Consider the following 12685-nt stretch of genomic DNA (forward strand, 5'->3'; position numbering starts at 1 on the left):
CAAATGTGAGGACATGCGGAGGGTTGACAAAAGATTTCCCTATTACAATCGGATTGCATCAAGGGTCTGCATTAAGCCCTTTTCTTTTTGCAACGGTTCTAGATGAATTAACTAGACCAATTCAAGATGAGGTTCCATGGTGTATGCTGTTCGCAGATGATATCGTTTTGGTGGATGAGACTAAGGATGGGGTTAATGTCAAGTTGGAGCAATGGAGGCAAAGGTTGGAATCTAGAGGGTTTAAGCTAAGTCGGAGTAAGACTGAATATTTGGTATGTCGTTTTGGCACTCAGAGGGGGACAAGCAATGAAGTGGTGAGTTTGGATGGAAAGGATTTGACCATGAGTGAATGTTTTAAGTACCTAGGGTCGATCATCCAGAAGAATGGTGACATTGATCAAGACGTGACCCACAGGATTAAGTCAGGGTGGCTTAAATGGAGAGCGGCCACGGGAGTGTTATGCGACCGCAGCATTCCCTTAAAGTTGAAGGGAAAATTCTACAGGACTGCCATAAGACCAGTGTTGCTCTATGGTACAGAATGTTGGGCTTCTAAGAAAGAGCATATTAAAAAGATGGAGGTTACGGAAATGCGCATGTTAAGGTGGATGTGTGGAAACACTTTAAGAGATAGAATCAGAAATGAGGTTATTCGCAAGAAAGTAGGTGTGGCGGGCATTGTAGATAAATTAAGGGAAAATCGTCTGCGTTGGTTTGGACATGTAAGACGGAGACCCGAGGGTGCACCGGTGCGAAGAGTGGAAGAGTGGGACCATGGAGGGATTAAACGAGGAAGAGGGAGACCAAAGATGACTTGGTTGGAAGGAGTGAGGAAGGATATGAAGTGCATGGATTTACGTGAGGATGAAGTTTTGGATCGTAAGGGATGGAGGAGAAAGATTTATGTTGATGACTACACGGAATAATCAAATTTGGTTCATGTTAGCCGACCCCACTTTTGGGATTAAGGCTTTGATTGATTGATTGGTTGGTAAGGAAAATGTCTTATCGGGCCGAAATCTCTCACATGTCCCCCAGCTGGGGTTAGCGAACTATGCACTTTGGGAGCGGATGGGTGAAGGGGGGTAAAGGTAAGGAAATCCTCACTCCAAAATGCGGGTTTGAAACTTTGATCCCACAACCTCTAGGTTGGGAGATATAACCTTATCACTAGACTAAGGGCCTGTTCACATTTACTGAACTAAACTGACTGGAGCTGAACTGAACTGATTGGAGCTGAATTGAACTGAACTTAATTGAGCTGAAATGAATATTTTATGAGAGAGGGAAATTAAGAGCTGAACTGAACTGATTGAAGCTGAACTGAACTGAAATTAAGTAAATGTGAACAGGCTTTAAAGCTTTGCTTGGTCCCATAGACCTACATATAATACGTTAAAATAATTAAGGAAGATATACATGAATATACTTGCACAAATAGATACGAAGTATATAATGCAAAGTGTATTGTTAGGACATTAGGGAAAGGATTGCGTGTATTTAGTAAACATTATTTTCAGGATACCTAACCGTATAATATCTTTTAATATACTCCCTCCGTTTTTAAATACTTGCTCCATTTCTCTTGGACACGTATGTCGATGCAAATTTTCGATCAATTATATCTTTAATTATTAATATATATAAATTCTAACAATTGAAAATTAATAATCTATTAATTGAGACGATTTTAACAAGTACCCACACGACTATATTTTTTCTTATGTAGAAATCACAAACGTTAGTCAAAGTAAGATGAATGAATAGTGCAAAAAATAGAAATGGAGCAAGTATTTGAAAACGGAGGGAGTACTTGAGTAGATTAAAATGTCAATTCGTACATCATTGATCCCCCTTTGCCCAAAGTCCCAAACCATCAGCTTGCAAAAATAGAGGACCTTCGCCGTACAATACTTGTACTTTATTACAAGGTATTAATTTTTTTTTTTTTGGGTGGAAATCACAAGGTATACATGATGCAAATACCACATATTTTCTGTATTATGTAAACACCCGTTTGTATATAAAATATTGCCGACAAAAGTGCTCCAATACGCGATTATTTTATGATATAATCGGAAGTTATTATATGCGGCAATTGCTAAATCCAACTCTTATCCTAAGGAAAAAAAAAAGGCAAAAAAATAACAAAAAGAAAAGAAAATGATGGTTGAGAAGACCGAAATTTAAAAATACGAAGAAAAAAAAAAAAAAAAAAAATTGTTCTCACGAGTTGTTTTCCTTAGGCCCGTTACCAAAATACCAAGTAAACAAGTCCCTTTTCCCGCGGACGTTCCTTAGACCCGTTATGCTTTTGTTCCTGGTCGTCTGATGTCGGATAACAGCCTTTTAGCTCATGAAGTTCTCTCTTTTTTGAGCCATTCTCGCGGACGTTCTATGTCGGCTGCTCTTAAGCTAGACATGAACAAGGCCTATGATAGAGTCAACTGGCAGTTTTTGTGGCAGGTTCTTGATCACTACGGTTTTCCACCGTATTGGATTCATATCATTAAACAATGCGTGTCTACTGTCTCCTATCAAATTCTTGTTAATGGTAATCCGACAAGGGTCTTCAGACCTTCGTGTGGTCTTCGTCAGGGGGATCCTCTTTCCTCATATTTGTTTGTTCTATGTATGGAAATCTTCTCAGCTATGATTCGTCAAGCAGAAAGAGAGTCTCTTTTCAAGGGAATTAAGGTTTCTCGGTATGCTCCTTCGATAATTCATCTCTTTTTTGCTGATGATGCCTTGTTGTTTTTTCAACCTTCTCCTCAGACCTGCTCCAACGTTCTCCATGTCGTGCATCAGTTCTGTCATGTGTCTGGTCAGATGGTTAATTTGCAAAAATCTTTTGTTCGTTTTAGTCCCAATGTTCCGGAGGACTATCGGGACTTCTTAGCTTCCTCTCTCCAGCTTCAACCTCTCCCTTCTTTGGGCACTTATTTGGGTCTTCCTGTGGACATGGAAAGAAGTAAATGTAAAGTTTTTCGCCCTCTTGTGGATAAAATTGCCACTCGTCTGTCGAATTTGGCTCCTTTACATCTTTCGGCAGCAGCTAAATTGGTAGTTATTAACTCTGTTCTGGTTGCTTCTCTCAACCATGTCCTTTCTGTGTTCAAGATTCCCTCTTCCATCACAGATAAAATTAATAATTTGCTGGTTAGATTTTGGTGGAAGTCGGGTAACCATTCTAGAGGTTTGGCTCTCGCCCCTTCTTCTCTTTTGTTCACACCCAAAGGAATAGGTTGTTTGGGTATTCGACATCTGGGTCTTTTTAATTCTGCTCTTCTGGCGAGACAAGCGTGGCGTATCATTCGAAATCCACAGCTCCTGGTGTCTCGGGTCCTTCGTGCCAAATATCCCTCTCTGCTGTATCTTCATTCTGAAGGTCGTGTTCTCCGTCCATCCTGGGGTTGTCGTAGTGTTCTTCATGGTCTTCAGACTTTAACACCGGGCCTTAGCTGGAAAATTGGAAATGGTTCACAGGTTCGTATTCTTCAGGATCCTTGGGTACCTGATACTCAGGTTCACTTTAAGGTTTCTCTTGCTGGATCGGTTCAGCCGACTCTGGTGTCCTCTCTTTTGGATCCCACCTCTAATGATTGGGATTCTACTTTAGTTCATATCCTTTTCCCTCCTCCTATAACTTCCAAGATTCTTAGTCTTGAGCGTCCTCCGCAATTGATGGATGATTTCGTTTACTGGAAGTACACTAAGGACGGGATTTTCTCTTCTAAGTCAGCTTATGCCCAGTTAGTTCAATCCTCAGTGAGTTCTTCCTCTGGCAACCCTCCTTCTTATGGAATAAAGTCTGGGCTTACCTATTCTTCCTAAATGGAAGATTTTCTTATGGAGGATCCTTCACGACGCTCTCCCTATTGCGGACCTATTAAGAAGGAAAGGTCTCCCAATAGATCCTTCTTGTTCTTTCTGTCAGTTAGCTCCGGAGTCGATTGACCACCTCTTCCTTCATTGTTCTTTTTCCTCGAGGCTTTGGCTTTGTGGTCCTCTGGGGATTACAGTTCCAGCTCTTGATGTTCCTTTCAGGCGCTGGTTCGTCTCCTTGGTGTCTACTGTTATTTCCTTAAAGTATTGGGAAGGTCTAGACTCGATTATATCATTTACCTGGGCTCTATGGGTTTGTCGCAATGAGGTTCGCTTCAATAACATGACTTGTTCTCCGCATTTAGTGTTTCAAGTTGCTCAGAATTGGGCTCAGCGGAGTTCGGTTGTTAGAGATTTTCCCCCTTTGGTTAACTCTCCTCCCCCTGGGTTTGGTCCCCAAGTTCACTCTCTTTATCTTGTTGGGAATGCCAGTATTTCCCCGACTGTTGGCCTTATTGTGGATGGTGCTTGGGATTCTCGGGATTGTAGAGCTGGTATTGGTTGGTACTTTTGTTCTTTGCAGGATGATGCAAGCTTAGGTGGAGCTGCTCGTGCTTGTTTCACTCTTTCCGCCTTCCAGGCAGAATTGCTTGCTTGTCTATTTGGTATGCGTATGGCTATTCGCCGAGGTTTCGGTCGTCTTCTGATCTATACCGACTGTATGCTCTCTGTTTGTGCTCTTCGACACCAATCTAAGGATATCTCTACTGTTTGGATTCAGCATCAGATTCGCAACATCCTCCCCTCCTTTCAAGTTTGTTTACTGCAGAAGGTCTCTCGGGATATTGTCCGTCCTGCTCATAATCTTGCTACTTCGGCTAGGAAACGCCAGTTAGTTAGTTATCAGTTTTAGTTTTTTTTTTTTCGAGTTGATCTTTGTCAAAAAAAAAAAAAAAAAAAAAAAAAAAAAAGTCCCTTTTCCCTCTAAAACTATTCAACCTAATGACATGAGAATGTAATAAATTATATTAATAGCTTTCTTAGACTAAATCCTACCCCCAAATTCAGAATCCTTTTTCTTCATTCATCTTTTTTAATTCTCCACAAACTTCTTCACTAATCCACCATTTTCATCATCATTTCCGAAATTTCTTCATTAATTTTTCCAATTCCAACATTTTCCCCCCAAAAAAATTACATAAAGACTCAATCTTTCTTTGCATAAATTACACCATTTTCTACCAAAAACAAAACAAAAAACAGAGCATTTTCCTCTGTTTTTCTTCCTCTATTTTTGAACAATTTGGATTGAAAAGATGGCAATTTGGTCAGGAAAAGGATCAACAACAAAGAAATTCCAAGTAAAATTGAAGGGGTTTAAGCTTGAAGGATTACCAATTCTAGAAAAAGAAAGTATAAAAATGGCAATTGAAGTGATTTGGGAAGGAGCTCAAAAGTCTGGATTTTCTTCATTATACAAGAAATCTCATCAAAATCGAAGTGTATTTTCCAATGAAATTGAGCTTCTGAAAGTGGGTGAACCCATTGAATGGAGCAATGAATTTGATCATACTTGCAGTTTTTCAATTAATTCTAAGGACCCCACTTCATTTGCTCCTTGGATTGTTTCATTCCACATACTTTCGGTAAGTTTTTGAGTAACTCTGTTTTTTTAATGAACATAATTAATTATCTGACAGTTTCATGTGTTATGATCATTTTACTCCGTATATAACTATTTTGGTGAGTTTACATTTTTAATTTTCGTAAATTTAGATGTTTACATTTTCAGGGTTACTTAGCTTAATGTTCCAATACAATACACTGGTTGTATACTTATATGCAAGTTTTGTCACGAAATGTTTACGAATACTTTTTTACTCTTTCTCAACTGCCTTAGTTAACCATGTTTATGTGTATGCAAGTATAAAATTGGATTCTTGTTTATATGAGAAAAAGGGGTGGAATCATTTTTGTGGATGTTAGTTTGTTTTTATCCTCCAATTTTAGTTGGAAAGATTTTCCTAGATTTTATTTTTATACGGAGTATTAAAATTACTTTCCTGACCTTAAAAAGCATCATAGCATATACTCCGTACTTAGTATTTTGATAATTAATTACAATTTCGTTGTTGTGTTAGGGCCTGTTCACATTTACTTAATTTCAGTTCAGTTCAGCTCCAATCAGTTCAGTTCAGTTCAGTTCAGTTCCAATCAGTTCAGTTCAGTTCAGCTCTTAATTTCCCTCTCACATAAAATATTCATTTCAGCTCAATTCAGTTCAGTTCCAATCAGTTCAGTTCAGTTCAGCTCTTAATTTCCCTCTCACATAAAATATTCATTTCAGCTCAATTCAGTTCAGTTCAGTTCAGTTCCAATTAGTTCAGTTCAGTTCAGCTCCAATCAGTTCAGTTCAGCTCAATTCAGTAAATATGAACAGGCCCTTAATTTGACGTAATTATGAATGTTGAATGATATAATTATTTTACCTTGCTAATTTTACAGGGGAAGAGTGAAGAAACGTCATCATCATTAACATCATCAAGCGGTAAAATGCAAGTAATAGGGAAGACAAAATTAAATTTAGGAGAATTATTAGCTTCAAATAAGGAGGCGCAAATTCAGCAAAATTTACCCATTTCTTTAGAGTTGGATGAAGTTTCCATGGAAACTTCTCTTCAAGTAAGCAACATTATCATCATTTTTCTTAGTTTGCCTTTTATCATACAAAGTATTAATGATAACTAATGATATGCTTTATCTTGCTCGAAATGGCTTATACATGTAAAAGTTGGAGAATCGAATGCTCATATGTTCGTTTTGCCTAAAATTAGTAATGTGACAATTGAATACCGATAGAGTGAACGTTAACTTAAAGTGGAATCAGAATCTTACAAGTACCATTAAGATTATTGTTGAGAACTTTTCATTTTGTTATAATCATAGAAAAGACTTGATGAAAAAGAATTTCAACCCAAAAATAACTTAAGAAAGACAAGAATGAAGGAAAAAGGTTAGCATAGATTCTGTATAGTATACCATTATTTTAGATTTAGTATAATTTCATGTGATCGTAGTTGTCTGGTCAATGATTTCCATTGCAAGAAGCCAACCTCAATTGACGAATTCTTTGTACTCAATCAACATCTTCTCCCTTAAGTTATTATATAACTTTCTTGTCAAACATTGTTATAAACTTATAATATATCGTGATACCAATGTGTTTGTTTTATTCATATATATATAATTCGGAGTATATCCTTGTGCTATTAATCGAATAAAAATACTTTAATAAGCCAATTTGATTATGTAATCATCTTTATTTTGTTGGTGAGTCAAATACAAAATTAACATTATAGTTTTATAATCCGTGTCTAGAAACCAAGACGATTAAACGACCAAAAATAAACCAAAAAGTTACACGTCTCTTGAGGAAGAGAAAAAGGCAGAACATTAAATTATTGTTGTTCTACCTCAAATTATTTGATTATCTTTAAAGGTTGACTTTACTCATCAAAGTACATTGAAATTTGTCATATACAAGTACTTCGTACATGTCAAACTATGTACTTTCTTTGTAACTATAATGTGAAAATGTCATACATAACCTTATTTTAATTGGTAACGTCTTTGCCTAGACATTTTTTTTTGAACTATGCTAGGTTGCTACACAGTCTGAACTAAAACGATATGCTTTGAGTACTTGATAATTACGAATAGCTTTCCATTGTTTATGAATATGAGTATTTTTAAGAAAAAACGACAACTTTTGATTTAAGGACAAGTATTAATGATTGAAATTATGCATGACGAATTCTCCTCAGCGGAAACTAACCTGGTATATGCAATATTGGACTAATGCAGGTAGTTGTGAGCTTCATAGAGATGAAAAACACCTCTCACTCGCGTACATTATCTCACGACTCCTTCGGAATCGTACAAAACTCGGGTGACACGGCGAGTTTGTTAAGGAGAGTTAATAGTCAAGGGGCTTCATTAACACAAGATAAGGCTAAGAAAAACAAGCCTAGGCTATTTGGGAAACAGTTCAGTTTGAAGAACTCGGGAGAGTCTTCAGCAACTACATTCAACTCTGAGAGTGAGTACGTGGTTGTAGCATCTAGCAGCAAAGGCGATGAGTCAAATAACTCCATGACTGAGTCGAAGAGCTCGCTGAGCTCGGAGACTCAGTTGGACTTGGTGAAGAAAGGAGGGTTTTGGATATGGAAGAGAAGAAAATCCATGAAGAAAGTTGATCAGAAGGCTGACTCTAGTGTGGTATGTATACCTTTTCTTAAATTTACAACGTATTATATAACCTTAATTAATATATGACTACTTACGAACCAAACTAGCTTGGTGAAGTTTTGGGATTCACTGGCCTTATGACCTTACTTACATTACTTGAGAGTACGGGGATTCCCTAATCTACCCCTATACTCTCAAGCGTTGACTTGCGTATTAATTTAGCTTTTGTATTGCATGATGCTTAATTGCATATGCACTATCTATATTAATCATCTACTCTTTTGTGAAAGAAAGGTAGAAGGGACTTTAATAATTGGCTGTTAAAAAATAAAAAAATAATAATGGACAAAAACTTACAGTAAAATACTACCTCCGTTAACAGTTATTTGCAACATTTGCCATAAACGGAAGCTACCAATTATTTGCAACAAATGTTTTTTTTTGCCTCTTTTAGTAAGTTTTGTTGTATAAAATGACCAAACTGTCCTTACTTAACCAACTTACTCCTTTAATTATTTCACTAACCATATACTATTATAAGTTTATAACCCTAACTTAATCATCTAATCTTACAAAAAAAATCAGATCTTTTTTCAAAAAAAAATATCAAATCTCAACATTCATCTTATTCATCAAATTTCTCTCTCCTCCATCATCAAATTCTCACTCCTCCTTCATCTTCCCATCTTCTGTCCAGATCTGGAGGTGGTCTCCCGTGGGTTTCGTTGGTGTGGTGGTTGTGGCATGGGCGGATCTAGGGGGGGTTCAAGGGGGTTCATTGAACCCCAAGATTTTTTGAAAAAAAATTATAAGTTTTGATATTTTTTTTTTTAAAAAAAAAAAGAAAAAAAATAAGGTTAAAACAAATTTTTGTGAAGTAAATAAACAAATATGTAACTCTGGCACATTGGTAAGTGAGTGACTAATTGAGTAGTGAGGCTCCTCTTGATTATGGGTTCGAAACCAACCACCCTCATTATTTTGCTTTGTTTTTTTTTTTTTTTTTTTTTTTTTTCCCCTTTCGATTTCTTCCGTTGTTCTTCATGAGTTAGTCCATAGTTGGTTCAATAATTTTAGGAGGAGTATGTTGGTCATTTTGTTAAGTTAGAGAGTCAAATGAATTTAGAAGTTAATGAGTTTATTTAGTGGGTTTAATCATGGCATTATACTTTCAGTTTTGTAGCTTATTATTTGATGTTTGTTAGCCTACATATATGACTCTTGTATTTAGTGAATTAAGCATGAAGAAATATTATGAGTTCTTTATTTTACTTGCTTCATACTTATCTAATATTATTATTGTTTTTATCCTTTAGTACGTATTAGTTTCAACAGTCTCCTTATTCCTCTACTCCTCTTAATTCTTAATCTTTATTTGTTTGTAAATTAGTGATAATTAGATTATTTATTGATTTGTTTAATTAGTTTTGATATATTGTTGACATACAAATTGAATTTAGAAACTTAGAATTTAAAATTTTTACTTGGTCTTTTAATTGATAATTAGAAAAAAATTTCATTGTCAAATTTGTGTTTATTGGGGACTTGGGATTTTTGTTTTTCGTGTAATATTCATTTTTTGCAAAATAATTATAGATTTATCATTTATAGAAGTAGTAATGTTTTAGCACGCTTTCAAAGTATAAAACTCGAAGAATTCTTTTGTAGGGTTTTTTTTTTATTAATTATTTTGTAACTGTTAAATCCATCCATTTGTAATAAAAAATTTGAACTTATATATTGAATATTTAATTAATATATGAGCATCGTTTGTTTTTTAAGATTCCGAACCCACAGTTCGGAATTCCTGGATACGCCACTGGGTTGTGGGTGGCACGAGCTTCGTGGAAGGTGGTGTCATGGGTGTGGTGGTTTTGTGGGTTTCGTGGAAGGTGGTTTTGTGGGTTTCGATCGGGTAGTGGGTTCTAGGGGCGGCGTGGTGGTTGATTTTCGAGGGTGGGAGGCGGCGTTGATTTTCGAGGGTGGGTGTGGTGTTGGGTTTCGATCGGGTAGTGTTTGTTGGCGCATTTTGGTGGTTTTTGGTGGTGGTTGTCGGTGGGTTCGTAGGTGTTGGTGGTTTTCGGTGGGTTTTGGGTTGTCGGTGGGTTGGGTGGGTTCGGTGGTGGTGGTTTTCGGTGTTGGGTTTGGTGGTTCTGATTATTTGTGGTTTTTTTTTTTTTTTTTATTATTTTTTTTTTAAGGAAAGAGTGGTTTATTTTTAATTGGATTAGTGCTTAAGTACATACCCTTATATTTCAATAATCTTGTTTTAAAACTTTTGCCTAGGAGTCCGCGCATGTCCCTTTCGTTGCAAATAACTGTTAACGGAGGAGGTAGTATAAGGTTTGTAGCAACAATATATAGTTGCATGTCATTAATCATTATATCTACAAGAAAAGCCTTTTACTAATTATTACTCCATTTTAAGGAAAATGTCTTTCTCCTAAAAATAAACCTAATGAGGACTTAAGGAGTCAAAATTCAGACTTTCAAAGACATTTTAGGGCCATTAAAATCAAAGTGCATACAACAAGAGTGAAAATGCTACTGTAATAGAGAGAGGGCCCCATCAATGCTAAAAAGAAAATAAAAACGCACAAACAACAATGTAGATGGGTCCCAAGAATTTTGTTTTTGTAAAAGGGCATAGCATATAAGATGTCAAAGAACACAAAGGTTGGCAATACAATCCAGTTTTTAGGGAGAATCATGCTTCCTCTTTTTTAAGATTATGGGGTCTTTTATGGATCCCACATTTCCTTTTTCATTGTTAATTATTTTGATGTTTATTTTTCTTTGAGTGGAGGGTAGGGTTCATAATTCCATGGATATGCAATAATTTATACAACATCATGTTTTTGAACATTTGGAATCATAGTCTTTATATAGACATCCTTCTATATTAGTGTATGTTATACCACTAGCACCATCTTTGATGTGAAACCATCCAACTCCATTAGCCTTAGCGAATCGTCGATATAAAAAGACTTAGAATTTATTTTTCCATTAGCCTTAGCGAATCGTCGATATAAAAAGACTTAGAATTTATTTTCCCTTTTTATCTTAAAATTTCATTATCAAAACATATTAATCCTGTATGAATTATGTATATACGAAGTTCATTATTAAAATTTATTTGGCTGTTTATTTAAACTTATTGATTTCTAAGTGATACATTTAAAAAAATCTTTGCTATTGCGAGTATGTTGAATTGTTGATGCGGATTCTTGATGCAATAACATATTTGTGACTTTTTGAGTCAATAATGCTACACTAAAATTATTTTGCAGTTATATGAGCAATCTATAAACTTATCTATGCACAATCATTTTACAGGATGCTGATGTTGAGAAGTCTTGTAATCCTAGCAGTTGGGAAGAAAGGAAATTGGTGAGCAGAGATGGGAAAACAAAGCTCAAAGCCATTGTGTTTTTCGCCTCATTTGACCAACGTAGTGAGAAGGCAGCAGGGGAGAGTGCCTGCGCTGCAATTGTGGCAATCATCGCCCACTGGCTCCAACTCAACAGAGTCATGTCGTTGACAGGACCGGTGTTTGATCGCCTCATCACTGAGGGCTCCTCCGAATGGAGAAAGCTTTGCAATGATGAGTCAAATAACCCTGACCGCCATTTTGATCTTGAAACCATCATAAGTGCTGAACTTCGACCCCTTGCTGTCCTTTGGAACAATTCTCGCTTTGGGTTCTTCTATTCGGATGAATTTGACCATCTAAAAGACGCTGCTTCCTTCGATGAAATTTGGAAAGAAATCAATACAGACGTACATGAGTTAGAGCCAAGAGTTTATATTGTAAGGTGGAATGAGCATTTCTTTATACTAAAGGTTGAGGCTAACGCGAACTACATCATTGACTCCCTAGGAGAGCGACTTTATGAAGGGTGCAACCAAGCATATGTCCTAAAATTTGATGATTCAACATTGATGCTCGAGAAGAACGAGGAGGAGAAAGGCGAAGATAAGGTGATTTGTAGAGGAAAGGAGTGTTGTAGGGAGTACATGAAGAGGTTTTTGGCCGCAATTCCGCTGAGAGAGCTGAAAGAAGAAGAGGCAAAGGGTAAAACAGTTGATGTGTTTGCATTGTATAAGAGGTTGCAGATTGATTTTCATTTGAGTTCTAACAATTCTTCTGCTGCTTCTACTGCTAATACTTCTATTACAGCCTCTCCTGATACTGAGCCTCACTTACTTGGTGATAATGAATATGTACAGATTTAGACTATAGTTTTAATTGTGTATAGTTGTTTTTATTACTATGTTTTTGGTTAGAAACTTAGCTTAGGGCAAGAAAACTTCTTGGGTGTGCTGGTGAGAAGTTCAATTGTGACCATTTTTCAATTAATTGAAAAGTTTTGTCCATAATATCGAGAATAAAAAAATAAAATTACTCCCTTCAACCCTAAACATAGATTTCTCTTACGATATATATATACTGTAATTCAAGATACAAATTATAAATATTAAGAAACTTTAAATAACTAACATGTTAGGTACTTAACACACTTGTTATAAATCCTCACTCTTCAACAGCCACCGATTAGGGAAAAGAAAGGGAGCAAAAGTCAATAGATTAAGCTAATGAAACTTTTACTGA

The 12685-nt window shown here is 36.2% G+C and overlaps 1 protein-coding gene across 1 annotated transcript; it reads left to right on the forward strand.

Annotated features, from left to right (window-relative positions):
* The first annotated feature begins 4906 nt into the window (after positions 1 to 4906).
* LOC145595279 (uncharacterized) lies at positions 4907 to 12447 on the forward strand. Its single transcript, XM_081651664.1, has 4 exons — positions 4907 to 5471; positions 6331 to 6507; positions 7690 to 8103; positions 11410 to 12447. The coding sequence occupies exons 1-4, from the start codon at positions 5142 to 5144 to the stop codon at positions 12307 to 12309; spliced, it is 1821 nt and encodes a 606-aa protein (XP_081507790.1). The 5' UTR covers positions 4907 to 5141; the 3' UTR covers positions 12310 to 12447.
* Positions 12448 to 12685: the final 238 nt, after the last annotated feature.

This window comes from Chenopodium album, chromosome 19, assembly GCF_948465745.1.
Source record: "Chenopodium album chromosome 19, dcCheAlbu1.1, whole genome shotgun sequence".
NCBI lineage: Eukaryota > Viridiplantae > Streptophyta > Magnoliopsida > Caryophyllales > Amaranthaceae > Chenopodium > Chenopodium album.

What these genes read in the sequence shown, in the direction of transcription:
- LOC145595279 (XM_081651664.1), top strand. Translation starts at nt 5,142, where the DNA reads ATGGCAATTTGGTCAGGAAAAGGATCAACAACAAAGAAATTCCAAGTA. An exon ending in TTTCATTCCACATACTTTCG is followed by an intron (nt 5,472 to 6,330) that starts GTAAGTTTTTGA and finishes CTAATTTTACAG; the next exon opens with GGGAAGAGTGAAGAAACGTC. An exon ending in AGAAGGCTGACTCTAGTGTG is followed by an intron (nt 8,104 to 11,409) that starts GTATGTATACCT and finishes ATCATTTTACAG; the next exon opens with GATGCTGATGTTGAGAAGTC.